Source organism: Pygocentrus nattereri, chromosome 13 (genome assembly GCF_015220715.1).
Source record: "Pygocentrus nattereri isolate fPygNat1 chromosome 13, fPygNat1.pri, whole genome shotgun sequence".
Lineage (NCBI taxonomy): Eukaryota > Metazoa > Chordata > Actinopteri > Characiformes > Serrasalmidae > Pygocentrus > Pygocentrus nattereri.
The window spans coordinates 4,490,967-4,505,151 of record NC_051223.1 but is presented as its reverse complement, the minus strand read 5'-3'; the positions used below and the strand labels follow the sequence as shown (position 1 = coordinate 4,505,151).

At 38.9% G+C, this 14,185-nt stretch overlaps 1 protein-coding gene across 2 annotated transcripts; it reads left to right on the top strand.

Annotated features, from left to right (window-relative positions):
• Positions 1-1,033: 1,033 nt before the first annotated feature.
• On the top strand, positions 1,034-13,015 carry emc9 (ER membrane protein complex subunit 9). 2 transcript variants are annotated; one of them, XM_017704536.2, is made up of 6 exons: positions 1,034-1,186; positions 5,290-5,490; positions 9,061-9,137; positions 9,674-9,743; positions 10,028-10,122; positions 10,336-13,015. In XM_017704536.2, the coding sequence occupies exons 2-6, from the start codon at positions 5,296-5,298 to the stop codon at positions 10,514-10,516; spliced, it is 618 nt and encodes a 205-aa protein (XP_017560025.2). In that variant the 5' UTR covers positions 1,034-1,186; positions 5,290-5,295; the 3' UTR covers positions 10,517-13,015. The 2 variants fall into 2 exon arrangements, with proteins under 2 accessions (XP_017560025.2, XP_017560024.2); XM_017704535.2 differs by having other exon boundaries at positions 5,287-5,490.
• Positions 13,016-14,185: the final 1,170 nt, after the last annotated feature.

Below are 14,185 nucleotides of genomic sequence, written 5' to 3'. Positions count from 1 at the left end.
TTTGAAGATGTAACTGCACTTGACAAAAAGAAAAAAATAGTACAAAGACAACAAATCAAATCTGGAGAAATCTCTGTGTGCAAGAGACAAGCCAAAAAACTGTATTTACTGACCTTGATCTTTGAGCCCTCAGGCGGCAGTGCATTAAATACAGACATGATTTTATAGTGGAAATCACTGCATGGGTTAAGAAACACTTCTGAAAACCACTGTCTGTGAAAAGTTAGTCACTGCATCGACAAATGCAAGTTAAAACTTAAAGAAGAAACCAAATATAAACAGGATCCAGAAATGCTGCCACCTTCTCTGGGCCGGAGCTCATTTAAAATAGACTGAGGGGAAGTGGAAAATTTGCAATCTTGCGGTCTGGTGAATCAACATTTGAAGTTCTTTTTGGAAATGATGGACGCTGTGTCCTCCAGGCTAAAGACCACTCAGCTTGTTACCAGTGCTCAGTTCAAGAGCCAGTATTCATGATGGTGCAGGGGTGCCTTAGTGCACATGGCATGGCTGACGTGCACATCTGTGAAGGCACCATTAATGCTGAACAATATATACATGCTTTTGCAACATAAACCGGCTCTGCTGTGGGTTTAAAGCATACATAAGTGGTTGAATCTAGATAATGCAGCATAATAAAAGCACAAAACATCTCTTTGACAAGTTCAATTAATAAATAATCAGATCATCTTTGTCATGTTGGTCAAACAGCTGTAAACAAAACCACCCACTCTGATTGGTCCTCGTCTGTGAGTAAGGCAGCCCCCTAGCGGACTGGCATGCACACAGCATTAAACAGATGACATTTTGGGTTACTTTTTATTTATTTATTTTTTAAATATAATTAAATTGTGAAAGCTATATTATTGTTATTATCATTGGCATTTATGATTATTATAATCCTTCAGTCTATGATAAGGACGTTCACGCTGCATAGACGGAAAAGCAAAGTTAGTTTAAGCTGAATCGAATCGATTCGACAGATTCAGTGAAAAGAATCGGTTCGAAAGAACGACTCATTCACGAATCCGACATCACCAGTTTGACAGCAGGCGGCAGAGTCCCGTTGCTCTGTAGGTTAGCTACACCGTTCATTAGAGCTACATGTTTTAGGGTTTGGTGTGTTTTTTTCTCCTCTGGTTTCGTGTATATCTATTTTGATTTATTCTGGAAGGACCAGCGAAAGGTATGTTATTATTACCGTCGTATTTTATGAACACAGTGTTCCTTTCTCCTTATCGCCTGGACTGGTGCAGCAGCGCCGGATCACTATCGGTTTTATTAGACGACCAGATGCTTTCATGAACGGACAGACAAGGCAGACCTTCAGTTTCAACAGATAAACCCGCACTGACTGCGATGTTTCCTCTCCTGCTGATGAAAACGCTGAAAAAGAAGCAAACCGTGGCGAATCCTGTAGCGTTAGCTGGCTAGCATGGCTACAGGATGCTATGTGGTGCTAATGGGTGTCACACAGCGCCCTGAGCGTTTTGTTACTGTGAGGTGCTGTTTTTTTCTGTTTAAGGTGCTTACAGCAGTAAACAGATCCAGACCAGTGCTTATGAGATCCATAGAAAAGCATCCCGAACCTTAAAACTGGAGATGTGTTAAAGTTTTTTTTCTCCAGTGAATCTTTTAGCTTTGGGCTTTGCTACATGTTGGCTATAGAGAGAACATCTATCCTGTACATTGTGAAAAGCATTCAGGGCAAGTTAAGGGGGAATTCCACCAATTTTTAAAAAAATCTGAATAATTCCACCTTTGATGTGTAAACGAAGTCATTTAGAGTGGTTAGATATGAAAAGGTTCAATGTAGAGAAACTTCCTGGCTCAGATTTCTTTACAGCGCTGGTGATGGGAACCAGGGGTCACCATGACTACAACGTAAATATAGCCAGTGTGTTTATTGTCCAGAACCACCAGTGATCCTACAAGTGCCTTCTGAGTTTATATATGTGATGATGATTGTGGTAAAATAGGCATACATCTGAAAAAAGTTTTCTCTGGGTACTGTTTTTTTCTTACAACGCTGTGTGTGCCCCTCCGTCATGAATGGATTGAAACCATCCATAGATCCATCTATTTTCTAAGCCGCTTCTCCATCAGGGTCACGGGGGGTGCTGGAGCCCATCCCAGCGGTTATCAGGCGGAAGGCAGGATACACCCTGGACAGGTCGCCAGTCCATCGCAGGGCAGACAGACAGACACAGACAGTCACTCACACCTAGGGGCAATTTAGCATGTCCAATCGACCTGACTGCATGTCTTTGGACTGTGGGAGGAAACCGGAGAACCCGGAGGAAACCCACGCAGACACGGGGAGAACATGCAAACTCCACACAGAGAGGACCCTGGCCGCCTGGCCGGGGAATCGAACCCAGGCCCTCCTCGCTGTGAGGCGACAGCGCTACCCACCACGCCACCGTGCCGCCCGGATTGAAACCAGTGATTAAAATACATTTTAAGCCAAAACCTTATCAAAAAACAATGTGAGACATCAGGCAGCAAATTCATAACCATGTCACATAGCAACTATCTATGAGGGAGCTTTCAGAGGGAGCTTTCAGAGGCAATAAACTCTTCTAACGTGTGGTTCCTATCACCATCACTGTGAACAGTTCTGACTTGGAAAGCTTCACTGTGAATGACTGTGTACATCTCAACCTTGTAATTCTGTAGAATTTTTGAAAATCTGGTGGAGTTCCCCTTCAACTGCCTTTTACCCCTTGAGTTCAGATAATAAAGCACCATCAATGCCAACCACAAAGGTGGTGTAGCATTATCTAACATGTAGTTGCTTCTACTCTGTTCCCTTATTAATGCATGCATTCTAGCAATGTTTTGTAGTTGGAATTTTGTGAGACGATGAGGCCTGTAAACCAGAAAATAACATGTTAAAGGGGCATTCCAAGCTAATACCAGTTTAAACCATTTTATATTATTTGTTGTGTTTTGCAATATTGTGTCATGCAGCATTACGTCCTACAGCCTCATCAGTCCCCCCGCCGCAGCGATAAAGAAGTCCACTGGTGTACAGCTTATGTAGAGGCTTATAATTAGTGAGAGGACATTCAGCTTCTTCTATAACATTTGATATCCAGCTTCTGTATTTGCCAGATAGCAGGAAAACATCTAACAGCCTGCATTTGCAGTTTTTCGGAAAGTCTTAGTACATTCAAGATACATCATCAGAAGTGGGTTTTCTTCACACCAGAAAATACCACTCTAGAGACTGTAGACGCTGTACGTGGCAAAAAGGAATGTCCACAACAGACGAAGCGATTGATTCATTTTTCATTTTGGCCAAAGCAGCTCTTCAGAATTATTCTTTGGGTTACCGAACATGAATTTTATTGATAATGACCATTTTCACACAAAACTGTATGCCAAATGTAAGATCATGGACTTATATACATCGATCTACGCTCATTGTCCATTTTATCAGCTCCACTTACTGTATAGCTGCACTTTGTAGTTCTACAGTTACAGACTGTAGTCCATCTGTTTCTCTGATACTCTGTTACCCTGTTCTTCAGTGGTCAGGACCCCATGGAGGTCCTGTGGGGGTCCCCCATGGGGGTCCTGACCACTGAAGAACAGGCTAAAAGGGGGCTAGCAAAGTATCAGAGAAACAGATGGACTACAGTCTGTAACTGTAGAACTACAAAGTGCAGCTATACAGTAAGGGGAGCTGATAAGATGGACAGTGAGCGATCTGGATTCAGACGTCCAGACGTATGTTACGTTACAACTAATTAGTTCTAAGTTAAGTTTTACTTCTGAATTTATTCTGCTTATGTAAAAAGGTCATAAACTCAAAAAATTAAAGAGGATTCTGCAAAAGTAAATGAAAAAGAAAAACTAAACGTCGGTCGATGAGTTCTTTTCAGGAAGAAAAAGGTCTTTTATTTATTGAGCTTCAGGTGGCAAGATGATTCCCGGACAACCAAATGCAATGATACAATACAGTGCATCTCTTTTTATATTCTACTCTGGGGTGAGCTCATCACCCCCCCCCCCACCCCCCCACCCCTTTTTTTATACGACCTTGAATCACTTTTGGTTCCCATTATGTCTCGGTTTAACACATCTTCTGGAAACCCTTATTTCCAACCATTTAATTTTCTCAGCCTTGTTCTAACAGGTCCTCCAGTCCTCCCTGAGGCCGTTGTTTTGACACTTCCTTATTATTTTGGCTCAAATACCAGCTTTTGCCGGTCCTTATCATCTAGTCTTCTTACGGCTAGCTTGTTTTCATCTTTTTGCTGTGCAGACAATGTTTCTCGACCCCCCCCCGAACTTCCAGGTGTTTTCTGCCGTCAAAAGCCCTTTTCATACAATGCCCTGCCTGTGCCTGGGTCTGAAGTTCATTCCGTCTCATTCATGCAAGCGTTAGGCCTGTTTTCCGCTGAAGAGATCTGTCTGTCTCAACTCTGTGACTATAACTTTATTTCAATAGTTTCTAAGTGAATGATTGTTACAAAACTTATATTAAACTATGATTCAAGGAATTATTTTATCAGAATTTCTGACAGTAGAAACAAGGAGGTGGTCATAATGTTATGCTTGATCGCTGTATATTGTATATTTGTGTATATATATTGTCGGAACGAAACCTTGTATCTCCAAAATGAAAACTTTTCAGGAGAAGGAAGAACATACTCTACATTTTAATGTAAGCCAGTTGGACCACACAGTTTTCCAAGTCATTCTGGGTCATTTCTGTTGGTCCATTCATCATGAAATTTACATACAATGTATAGGACAATGAGCATCATCAAAAACAGAAAAACGACAAAAATGGAGATATGAAGTTTTATTTATATATATATATATATATATATATATATATATATATATATATATATATATATATATATATACAAAATGCATATAGTTATACTACAAATATGTGCACATATAAAAACGCACATGATGTTCTTTTTAATAAAAGTTTTGTAATTTTGAAAACCTTGTGTCATTGTCCCATAGACTATAGCCTTGTCTTTTCACCCAGCTCCAGTTTGCACCTCCTTCCCTCATTTGAATCAGACCTATTGATTTATCTGTAGATATGACACTTCTTCAGTGTAAAGCGAGGAGATCAGATAAAAATTCACAATGTGTTAACTCAAATGTTATTAATGATTTTAGGCAGGAAATTGGAACAGGAATTGAACAGAGAGGCTAGACATAAGCATATCACGTTTATTTACTTATTTCAGTCCTTAATATAGAGACGAGAGGAAGTGAATCTCTTCATTTCTGCTGTTTTCTTTTTCTTAGCAGTCAAAGATGAGTGAGGTGGAGCTGTCGTGTCTGGCATATGTGAAAATGTTCCTACATGCCAGCACGTTTCCCCGCTGCAGTGTGAATGGACTGCTGTTATCTTCTAATCCAACAGAGGGCGCTGTATGTGTAACAGACTGTGTGCCTCTGCTTCACTCCCACCTGCCTCTGGCTCTCATCACGCAGCTGGCGCTCACACAGGTAACAAATGGGGTACAGTCTGTAATTGTAGTAGAGATGAAACGATATTCAAATTTCATATCCCCATTATAATGACCAAAATGATCACGATTATCGGTATTAACGCGATATTGTTAAAAATGTGTTACAGTAAAATAAATAAATAAATGCTGATGCACAAACTGAAAGTTGTCACCAACTTTTATCCATCCATCCATTTTCCAAACCGCTTCTCCGTCAGGGTCGCGGGGGGTTCTGGACCAACTTTTATATTAACACAAATAGAATTGGGCGCAATATGAACTTTTTGTTTGCACAAACAAAAACATAGTCGATACATTTGTAGTATTACTTACAGTACTTGTAATACTCTGTAAACAAAAAACTCTGCAATAGTGCAAAAACATTGAGGTAACACTTTAACTGTGCAGACTGTTTTCCTTACTGGAGGTTTACACTAACAAAACCTTAAATAAATCAAATGTGCATATAAAAGCAACATAACTATTCTAAACACAACAAAGTGCATGTAGGAACAATTCACCACAATACTGGACCAAATGAACACAGACTGTATGTCCATTCTCTTCTGGCCTGACACATCCTGCACGTATGGATCTTTCCTCGCTTGAGACTGAAATGCAAAAACATCAGCATATTAACTCTTTCCAGTTTGAGTAATGATCTCTGAGGAGAGACTATGTGCCCACTCGCACTGAGCCATCACTCTGACGGCACGCTGGTTGCCAGGATGCACAAAAGCTTCCTGGCAACCCTGGTAAGATGAGGCAGTGTTGCACTCGGGGGATCTCTGTCCTAACTGCAATTGCAGCAGTTTTGTGTGGCGCTGAACCCCTAATCAATACAGTGCACCCGGAAAAACAGTCAGAGGAACTGCGTGACCGTGCTGTGAGCTTCATCTGTGGAGCTGCTTCTCTAAAAGCATTTTAAAACTAAAACATAACTTGAAATTACCATGCATTTGAGTTGTGAAACACTCATTTCATCTCTGAAACTCCACCTTCCTAAAAGCAGCACACAGCGTTTACTCGCGCAAGGTCCCGTCTCAAAGCACACTGTCTTCCCTATGTAGTGCACTTTGTGGATCATGACCTAGAAAAGAGTGCACCCAAAGAGTGCATGAAATGTTCGAGTATAATCAACATTACCAGTAGGTTAACTGCTTGTTAATGATGATTGTGTTTGTTTGAAAAGTAGCGCACTATGTAGGGGGCACTGAGTGATTTGAGACAGTGTTATTATCTTCTCAGAAAGTAAACACTACAGGCGAAAACAACTCGGAGCTCATTTTGGAGACACTGCTCCACAGAAATGTGTTAAAAGCTTTAGTTTCGATACACAGTTGATTCGCAGATGTTTGTTTTTTTAAAAGCTTAATTTTATATTCTTAACGAACCATAAATGAAACCACACAACTCATTTCTTCTATTTCGAAGTCCCCGTAGACTTCTACGTTAAAGTTAACTTTCCTTGCATTCTCTAAAAAGTAGCAGGTGGTGGTCGTGAAGATGACTCGTAAGGTTTGATGTGTTGGCCCCTTTTGCTGTTTTCTTTCGGCGTGTTCTGCAGACAGGGTGGTCATCTTCAATTAAATTTCCTTCTGCACTCCAAACGTCAGACTTGGTCTTCTTAGAAGGCTGAAATATCTCCGCATCTCTGTCACTACATTCCACCATGTTCTCCCTTCTGTCCCTTTCCCTCCACACACACACACACACACACACACACACACACACACACACACACAGAGCTGCATCTGAGAGAATGAATCTGCCTTTGTTTGACTCTGTACAGCGAGTTTTTCACACCACAGTGGTTTTAACGATACTTTAGTTCAAATGGTATTACTAATCGGTTTACCATGAAACTGGTAACCGTTTCATGTCTACATTATAGTAATTCTAGTAATACTACAAAGTGCATCTACAAGGTTAGTGAATCTGATAAAAGGGACAAATTGTCCCTCATTCAGAAAGACTAGTTGTGAAAGAGCTGTCAGAGATACACAGTTGTTTATTTTATTTATGGTAAAAGGAATTGCAGATCAGTGCATACACAGAATTGTATTGTACATGGTGTTTTGAAAAAGTCATTGGTGGGGTTTTCATCAGATCATATCATATTTATCATAACACTTGAGCAAGCTGTCATTTATTATCAAAAATAGATGTAATTGATTTAATGCTAGCTAGCTTGCAGTCTTGAACAGTTGGGAACTTATTTAGGCAACCTATATTACATTTCAGTAAGAGTTCTTAAACAGCGTAACCTACATAGTCAAGAACCACTGTGGATCGTTGGCTGCTACAATGTCAAATGGTGCATTGGCAAAATTGGAGCATCTATGGCTCAGCACTCAACATGAAATTATTTGCTGATAACAACTTTATCAGCAACTGTCCCAACTTTTTTGAAACATGTTGCTGGCATCAAATTCTAAAATGGGCATATATTTTCCAAAAAAACAATACAGTTTCTTATTTGAACATTTGAAATGTCTTTTTACTGTTTTAGATATATAGGATTCAAATTATTTGCATAATTGCATTATGTATTTATTTATATTTTGCACAGCATCACAACTTTTTTTGGAAAAGGTGTTGTAAGATGTAGCCAGTAAAGTATCAATACAGCATCATTACTTTGTTGTTATCGGCAAGTGTTCATTGCTGAGCCATGAAGCGACATTTAACATTTGATCATTGGCTAATCAGTGGTTGTTGACTATGTTGAATCACACTGTTTAATAACTCTTATTGAAATGTCAATATAGGCCTTAATAAGTTTCCACCTGTTCCAGATTGCATTTTGAACTAATGAATAACTGAAGTTGGCTTGCTCCACCCTTGTTTTGCATGTTTTCGGAACACATTAGAACTGCCCAACCATAGACCTGGTGATATATTCCCCCCTCAGAGTTCATCTCCAACTGTAATTTAATACACTTGATCCAGCTATTTAAAATATAAACAATAAAAAAACTCTTTATGATTAAGTGGTTAAAAAATTCAAAGAACAAAGCCACAGAGTCAGACCTGTCACTGTCACCCTAACCGTAGTGATGGAAACCAGATGCCCTCCTCTAAAACCTCCCTCGTAGAAAATAATCACATTAGATGGTGTAGATTAGAGAGATGCTTTTGGCCTAAAATGGTGTTTTTAAGGTCCATTAATGTCGAAGAGATACAAGCAGGGCATTATAATGCGAAATTATCATCTTACATTTTAGATTTACTGCTTACTTACTCTCTTCAACATTAGGCATAAAAAGCAGAAGACACATGTAGGTTCGCTGGTGGTTTTGGGAGGTAACTAAAATGGCTGTATTTGTGTGTGTTGACTATGTTGGGACACACCAAAACACTACCAAAAAAAAATCTGTGGTAAACTCTCCAGGGAGATAGAATAGGGTGCCTCTGTATGAGGAGATGAAGATCAAAACCACAGAAAATGTCTAGCAACTTATATAACAATACTGCAAGTGATAGCAATTACATGGTAATTGGCAACTAAATTATACTATGCATATCTAATTTACATATGAATTTTGAAACGTCAACGTTTTTGCAGGTGGACGTATGGTGTGCACAGACACAGCAGAGGATTGTGGGATATTATCAGGCTAATGCATGTCTATCAGATAGCAGGTACGTCTTTCTGTTTGTTTCTTACACTTCTTGCATTCAATTATTGATGAGTCAAAGTAAAGAGGGAGCACAAAGGTAAGAGTTAGGATAAAGGAACAAAGAAAGAGAAGCAGAGATTAAAAAGAAAACTGCAGTAAAAATAGAGGAGTAAAAAAAAGTGGAGTAAAAATAAGGAGTGAAAAATAAGATAAAGATGAGTACAAATAAAAGTCTGTGTGTATATATGTATAGATAGATAGATAGATAGATAGATAGATAGATAGATAGATAGATAGATAGATAGATAGAGCGAGTGTAGATCAAGATCAGGACAGTGAAGCAAAGATTAAGATCAGTGAAGAGCAGCAAAGGAGAGCCAGTCTCAGGATACTAATTGAAGTAGTTTCCCATTATTATTATCATTATTATTATTATTGATTTCTAGCAGGGTTAAGTTTCTCCTGCTCACACTACCTGACGTGTACATTTAAGCTTAATTCCTAGTTATTTTCCAGTAAAACGTCTGCATTTCCTCTCTTTGTTGTTTCTTTGAACAGTCCGACTCCATGTGCTCTGAAAATCGCAGATAAGATCACGGAGCAGTTCAGCAATGCAGTTTTACTGATGGTACGATACTTTATCACGTTTAATAGTATTCTATCAAATCAAATGCAGGTCTGGTAGTTATGACCGATGCATTTTCAAGGAAGAAAAGTGTTTTAAAAACAGTGGTGTAGAACCAAAAGCTGCACGTGGGTTTCTTCGTGTCAGCCACAGATGTTTTTCATTTCTACATGTTTTCTGCTGTTTTATTCAACTTTTATGCACTTTACATAGCGTCAATATACTGTAAAGCAGCTTTTCCCATAAATGGCATCTTTATATAAACATCATTTGTGTGTCTTTGTTAGATGGATGGTAGGAAAATGTCTCCCGGTTACCGTGTCCCCCCAATAGTGATGTATGAACATAAAGACTCTCGCTGGACCCTAAAAGACAAACACACGTAAGAACACCACTTCTATACACTGCTGACCTCTTATTTATCCCATTACTAAACCTTGCTAATGATCGTGACTAAGAAATGTTATTAATACATTAAAAATTAACCAAAAAATGATGGATAATTGACCTTTTTCTGGAATAATGCTGAATAATTTAGTGCTTTACAGAATGATGCTGAACAACTTTGTGTTTTCTGAATCTGTTTGTTTCATAGAATAATGCTGCGTCAGTGGGAGGAGACTCGTTCGATTGCCAACCAGTTACTGAATTCATGTGATCACGCGTTATTGGTGGATTTTGACAGCCATTTGGATGACATAACAAAAGACTGGACTAATCAGAAGCTAAATGCTAAGATAATGGAGCTGGCCTCTCCAGCTAATGGTAACATGTAAACTGTGTTCAAGCGTTGTCTACTGAGTAAATTATTATTTGAGAACATTTTTGAGAAATCTGATTTACACTAATAACACTTTTTATATTTGTAATATTCGCCTGGCTACGATGTTCATAAAATCTGGTATCCATGCAGATGTGTTAGAGTACATTTTGTACATTGAACACATTGCTATGATAAATGGTAGTAATAGTAATAATACAGATACGAGTTGTATTATCAGAAATAAGTCATTCAGAGTGGTTTGGTATGAAATATGTAATTCTAGAGAAACTTACTGACATCTTTCTACAGTGGTGATGGGAACCAGACTATTGGCTCTGAATGCTACCTCACAGAAAGCGATTACATATAAAGGTTATGAATACATCGCCTGATGTCTGTGACATTGTTTTGGAATATATATTTTTAAAGTACATGCAGGATGGAGATTTAGAAGCAAAGCACTGTAGTTCAGTTCACAGTTCACAGTACTTTATTAGTCCCAAGAGGGCAATTCATTTGCAGCCTTCTCATCCACACACACAACTATACACATACACACATATACACACAAACACAATGTAACAATCATTTAAAAAGACTATTATCCACATTTAATAGCTTGATAGCAGAAGGCTCTGTCGAACTCCAATTATCTTTGAACATATTTTTACAATGCCTTTCAGGCTATTCTTGTCCCTCACCGACAGCCCATTAAACCAACAAATAAATGAAAAAGTTAAGACACTTTCAACAAAAGCCTGGTAGAAACTACACAACACTGCATGACAAACATGAAAAGAATTCAGCTTATGCAATAAATGAGCTCTTTGTTGACCCTTCTTAACCACCAGCTCTGTATTCGCATCAAATTTAAGTTGGGAATCGAAAACTGTCCCTAGGTACTTATGTGTCCACAATTTGTACCTCTTTTCCATGTATGACACTAGCTTTTGGTTCCTTTTTGTTTTGCCTGAAATCAATTATTAATTCCTTAGTTTTTGACACATTAAGGTCAAGAAAGTGCTCATCACACCACGTAACAAAAGCTGGAAGAGCACAACCATGATCTGACTCTGAACCCTGAAGAAAAGATAATAATACAGTGTCGTCAGAAAATTTTACAAGACAGCTGCCCTCTCTAAAACTCCTGCAGCTGTCTGTATACATAATAAAAAGCAAGGGAGACAGGACACAACCCTGAGGTGCGCCCGTATTCGAGACCATAGTACTAGACATACGGCCACTCACCCAAACTTGTTGAATTCTATCAGTCAAAAAAATCTATCTGTAAAAAATCTGTATGGCAATACAGTACCCAAAGAAAACAGACGTTTTCAGATGTACCACTGTTTTACCATTTGCAGCGCTGCTTAGAACATAAACATAAAGACGTGTAGGTTCACTGGTGGTTCCGGATAGTAAATAAAATGGCTATATTTGTACTGAACACATTGTGTTCCCTGATTCTTATCACCACCACTTTGAAGAAATCCAAGTCTTTAGTTCTCTCTGCAGTGGACGTTTCACTCTGAATGACTCGATTCTTATGCAGAACTTTTTCCGCTTTAAATTTTGTACAGTTTGTCTTCCTTTACTGATTAGATTATACGTATTGCAGTTTTATCTCACTTTATCTTTCTGTTTATGCACGGTGCCATTTTAGAGCCACTGCTAATAAAAATAAAAATAGACTTTGAGAAATAAGTTGTAATATTTTGACAATGAAGTGGGCTAACTGTAGGGGGGCTGCCATAACTTGTTGGGGGTCTCGGTTTCTGTACTGGAGACAGCGAAAACAATGAGCACGCCGTAGTTCCTCTCACTCCCGTCTCTTTGTAGAGCGATCATTTTGATCATCATTCTTATTGTCCGTGAAACTTCAAGCCCTCTTTGAATGGTATGGAGATGTAGCCCCCAGGAGTGGTGTAGACGATTTCCTCCGAGTTCGTCTGGCTCTTTATTCTAAATAAACAAAGTTTCCTGCTTCTGCCGTTTCTTATACTATGACAGGCTAGGATAGGCTTATACTATGACTAGCTGGCTCCATCAGCTTAACCCCTCTCATTTTAACATGAGGACGTGCTGCCTTCCCTTTGCAAACCCCTTGGCCACAATATTGCGACCTTTCCTGGTATTAATGCCACTTTAATGTCGTAATATATTTTCTCAAAATATTAAGACTTTTTCTCCTGAACTAGTAATAGTTGAGTTTTTTTCTCAAAATATCATACTGTATGACTTTTATTATTGAAATATTAAGACTTTATTCTCGGGGTCTATTTTTATTTTTATTAACAGTGGCTCTAAAACGCTGTTTTAGTTTTATGACATATTTCCATTCCTCACAACCTCAATGCCATTCCATTTTTTTGTTGTTTTTTTTTTTCAGTAACATGAAATAACCAGTTGTTAAAATACTACCCTCCAGTATAAAAATCGAAAGTGCTCAAAATATATAAGAACCTTAAATGATACCTCAGCTCAGAACCTTAATTAAATGATCTAATCTTAAGCCCATTCTCATTCTTTATTTGCACACTACTTTTAGTTTGATACTTCTTTGTAAGTCAGCCTGAAATCCACATGAACCTTTTTATTTTGCTGTTTCGTGTGTCGGGTCATGTTAAGCACAATTCCTCACAGTTTCAAAGACAAATTTCTTGTTTTCCTGTAATCATCCATCACAACGTAATGACTGCAGTGCTCAGACTGAAGTGCTCAGCTAGAACAGGCCTTCCCTGTCATGGAATGGCAGAAAAAAGCGTTAGAATTTCTCTTGTGTTGACTTTAAGGGTCATAAACAAGGACTTTTAACAGTGTTGCTAATCTATACTAAGCTACACAGCAGACCGCGTCTCAGCATAAAAATGCTAAATATAATTTTATTTACTTTATTGGGTGAGATATAAAGTAACTGCCATGCGCCGGCTGATGCAGATCTGGCTGGCAGCATGAGCGCCTTTAAAAGGAGCTCCGAGGGAGAGAGGGTTGAGCAGCAGCTAAGAAGGAAGAGCTGAAAAGCTCCAGTGAAGAGAAGGACTGAGAAGTCTAGTTGGCGTAAGCCACTGAAAAGTGGCCAGCTAGCGTACGTTTGGTTGTTGTTTACTTTGTGTATATGTAACGGAGGATTTTTCTCCCATATTACACACAAGCACTCGCAGACACACTGGAACCTCTCTGCCTATGTTTTATTCTGGAAAGCAAAGAGAATTTTTAAATCTCATCTTTTACTGGTGTGACGACTGCAGATTGCAGACAGCGGAACTGCATGAAGAACGTGTATTTCTTTTAGTAGGCGAAGAGCACATTACAGCCTACTAAACAAGCGGGCCTAGCTAAGGTCCGCACGGAACAACAAAGAGAAAAATCCCCAAGAGTCTTCTATACAAACCATAACTACATTTCTGCAAAAATAAGTGCTAGGCTACATAAGAGTTGCTACTTGAGGATTGTTTTTAACTTTAAACATGTTTTTAATCGTTAAATTATTAATGAATTGTGGGACACAAAGCTAGAAGCTCCTACCTGCAGCATAGAAAACTGTCTGCAGCGGTATGGTAGGTCAAGAGGAACACAATCGTGCAATTTGCAGTTCGCCACGCACCAGTAGGGGGCTCCAAAACACCATAACATATTGAATAAATGCTTAATACTGTGAAATTCACATAAAATACAATGTCAT